General features: G+C 39.4%; 1 protein-coding gene across 1 annotated transcript; it reads right to left on the bottom strand.

Moving 5' to 3' along the window:
* Positions 1 to 765: 765 nt before the first annotated feature.
* Positions 766 to 2,056, bottom strand: Chchd3 (Coiled-coil-helix-coiled-coil-helix domain containing 3). The gene is made up of 3 exons (XM_067769356.1): positions 1,921 to 2,056; positions 1,695 to 1,847; positions 766 to 1,499 (listed from the first exon to the last, which is right to left on the bottom strand). Exons 2-3 carry the CDS (start codon positions 1,807 to 1,809, stop codon positions 994 to 996), a joined length of 621 nt encoding a protein of 206 aa, XP_067625457.1. The 5' UTR covers positions 1,810 to 1,847; positions 1,921 to 2,056; the 3' UTR covers positions 766 to 993.
* Positions 2,057 to 2,848: the final 792 nt, after the last annotated feature.

Below are 2,848 nucleotides of genomic sequence, written 5' to 3'. Positions count from 1 at the left end.
GCATTATATATTGTCGGCAGAAAGCGCTCGCGCATTTTTCCGCATCCGACAGCACCTTATCGCCAAAGGCGATGGAAACTTTGTCTTTGTGCTTAGTCGGATTCGATAGGGACTTTACGGTGGACCAAAGTTTACCTACACCGGTAGAGAGGTTACAACCTCTTAGGTGCTCTTCCCATTTCGCCCGCTTGTGTTCGTCCACAAGCAATCTGATGCGTTGGGTTATATCCCTTATTTGGGGGTCGCCTGCATCAAGCTGTCTTATAAGGTCGCGATCCCTCGCTAATGGTCGAGCTAATAGTGCTTAATAGTGCTTTGTTACCGGAATGTACCGGATCTATATCACGCAAAGGACCATCAACAACGATAACACTCCCCAAAGCCTTCGGGGAGTGTCCTTATCGTTAATACTACTACAAAAACAACGGGACCTACTTGTTTTATGCCGACTCCGAGCGGCATCTGCAATGCAAATCAGGTTTCACTTAGAGGCTTTTCATGTCAGAAATACACTCGAAAAACTTGCCAAATCATTTTCGTGGGGCTACCCCGCTTAGAAAAACTTTCTTCTAATTGAAAGTTTTTTCTCAAATTTTGATGTTGCTTTGGCCGGAGCGTGAACCCTGGATCTTTGGTGTGTAAGACGGAGCACGCTACCAAAACACCACGGCGTCCAAGCTGTTTGGCAAGCTTAAATTAAGTGCATACTTTCAAGTTCCCCGCTGTAAATTATGTTACAGTTAAAATTAATTATTACAACTTAAATATCAGAACTTCTGAATTTAATGGTTAAAATACATTTAACTAAGTTTAATACTATAAGAAAAAGAACACATACTAATTTGTTTGTTTACTTTCGGATTCCTTTGGATTTACTAATTATGTCGGTATCTGTATTGGAACAAAAGCTGGTGAAAAAAAACTGGCTACCACAACGATTTATACTGCACACTTTTTACTTAGACATTTATAACATAAGAAGGTCTTTTCCAACTAAGCCGCTTTAGCTGGTGGTTTTGCTTCATCGGCATCAAGTTTTTTTATACGATTTAAATTAACGCATTCTCTAAAAGCTGCTACTTCACTAGCACACTTTAATGTTTGACCGGGATTTGCGCGATAACAAGCAATAATTTTTGCTTTTAGATCCTGACATGGTGGCAGTTGGTGTACAGGAGACGCTGTAGCAAAACGTTGACGAACATCTTCCACAGCTGACGAATATTCCTTTTCCATTAAAGCATTCGTCTTTTTTAGTGTTTGTTCAAGTTCAGTCATACGCTGGCGCCACATATCATCATTCTCTTTAAGTTCGACCTCTTTTTGACGAGCCATATCAGCTGCAGTTATTGTCAATCCAGTTGGAGCTACGTAACCGGTTGGAGCTGATTGGTACACAATAGTGGGCGATGCAGCTACTGGTGGCAGTTTCGTCGTTATGGGACGATTTTCTTTTTGTGAAGGTGGTGAGGTAACAATGGATGAAGCATTTTCTTTAGCTGTAAAAAAGGAAATATTTATAAAAACATGTTTGCAAATATAGTTGGCAATATTTTCGACTCAACAATAGATATGTCACTGAAGATGTTGTTGCATAACCAATGCTTATAATTAAATGCAGGCTAAGCTATTGATAGCTAATTCACGTTTGCATTGATTTTAAGTTAAAATTTGCCTATGACGTTTGTCCATACCTTGCTTGTTGATTCCTTTCTTTAGACGTTGCACAACCTCATCCGAAATGTCGAGAACTCCATTCGGGTTGTCCATTGAAACGGAGCGTGGTTCATTAGAATGTGCTGCCCCCATATTTCAGTTTAACGAGACCACGGATAAGTTAAAAGAGTCTTTAAATTGATTAAAACGAATCAATCAATAAGTTGTATAGCAAAATAAATAACAAAAATATTCTCTACAAACCTTCGATCAATGGGACCTTCATTGGATGCTCACATAAGGATACGTCATAATCAGCTGTAGTGAGCAGTGCACGGACTTTACCACTTTACTGGTAGATCTACCAACTTTTTAGCCCTTTTTCATTTTCTACCACCAAAGCCCAAAAATCTACCAACATTTGTTTTTGTAAGTTTTATATATGAGTGTTTATTTAATTAATGGAATAAGTTAATTGTTACATTTTAAAGTTAATGCGTCAAAGTATATCAATTGAAAGATAAAAAAGTAATAAAGAAGAAGATAAAGAATGTTCTGGCAACACAGTTACCAGATGTATATATAAATAATTTATTGTCTCGTCTCATACATAACATTTTTCCCCCCTCTGCAAGGGCTAAGGTGAGTATCCGACATGTGCCCTTCTCTGTCTAGTTGATCGCCGTGGAATTTGAGGTATCCCACTTGTTTCGGGTGTTGTATGCGGTGTCGATGTAGGATTTTGCCCTATTGTACTATTGGCCGAAGCAAAGCCTTCAAAATCTTCCGATCCCCACGATTCGTTTTGCGCCGTTTCAGTAACCACCGGTTGCGTTATTGCTTCAGTGCTATCTACTTCAGCTGATGCCTCGGTTTCATTAGTGTTGTCTTCGGTTGACAGCCTCGCCTTGTAATAATCAACTTCCCGAGCTGTTTTACCAGGTCCAACCGGGGCTTTGCGTATTTGGTCCACATGCCGTCTTACACTTTTCCCATTGAAGAGTATTTTATAGTGCAGATCACCTAGACGCGCGTTTATGGTTCCCCTGAGCCACTTACAAATTCGTAGATTTCCAGACAAATAGTAAACATTTTGATTTGGTTCAAACCCTTTAATAATTTTCTTGGACTTTACGTATTGCTTCTCTTCTACATTCTTTGAAATTTCCTCTGGTCGAATCAGATTCAACCT

Source organism: Eurosta solidaginis, chromosome 1 (genome assembly GCF_040869045.1).
Source record: "Eurosta solidaginis isolate ZX-2024a chromosome 1, ASM4086904v1, whole genome shotgun sequence".
Classification (NCBI taxonomy): Eukaryota; Metazoa; Arthropoda; class Insecta; order Diptera; family Tephritidae; genus Eurosta; species Eurosta solidaginis.
Note: the sequence above shows the minus strand (reverse complement) of the source record. Positions and strands in the feature narration are given on the sequence as shown.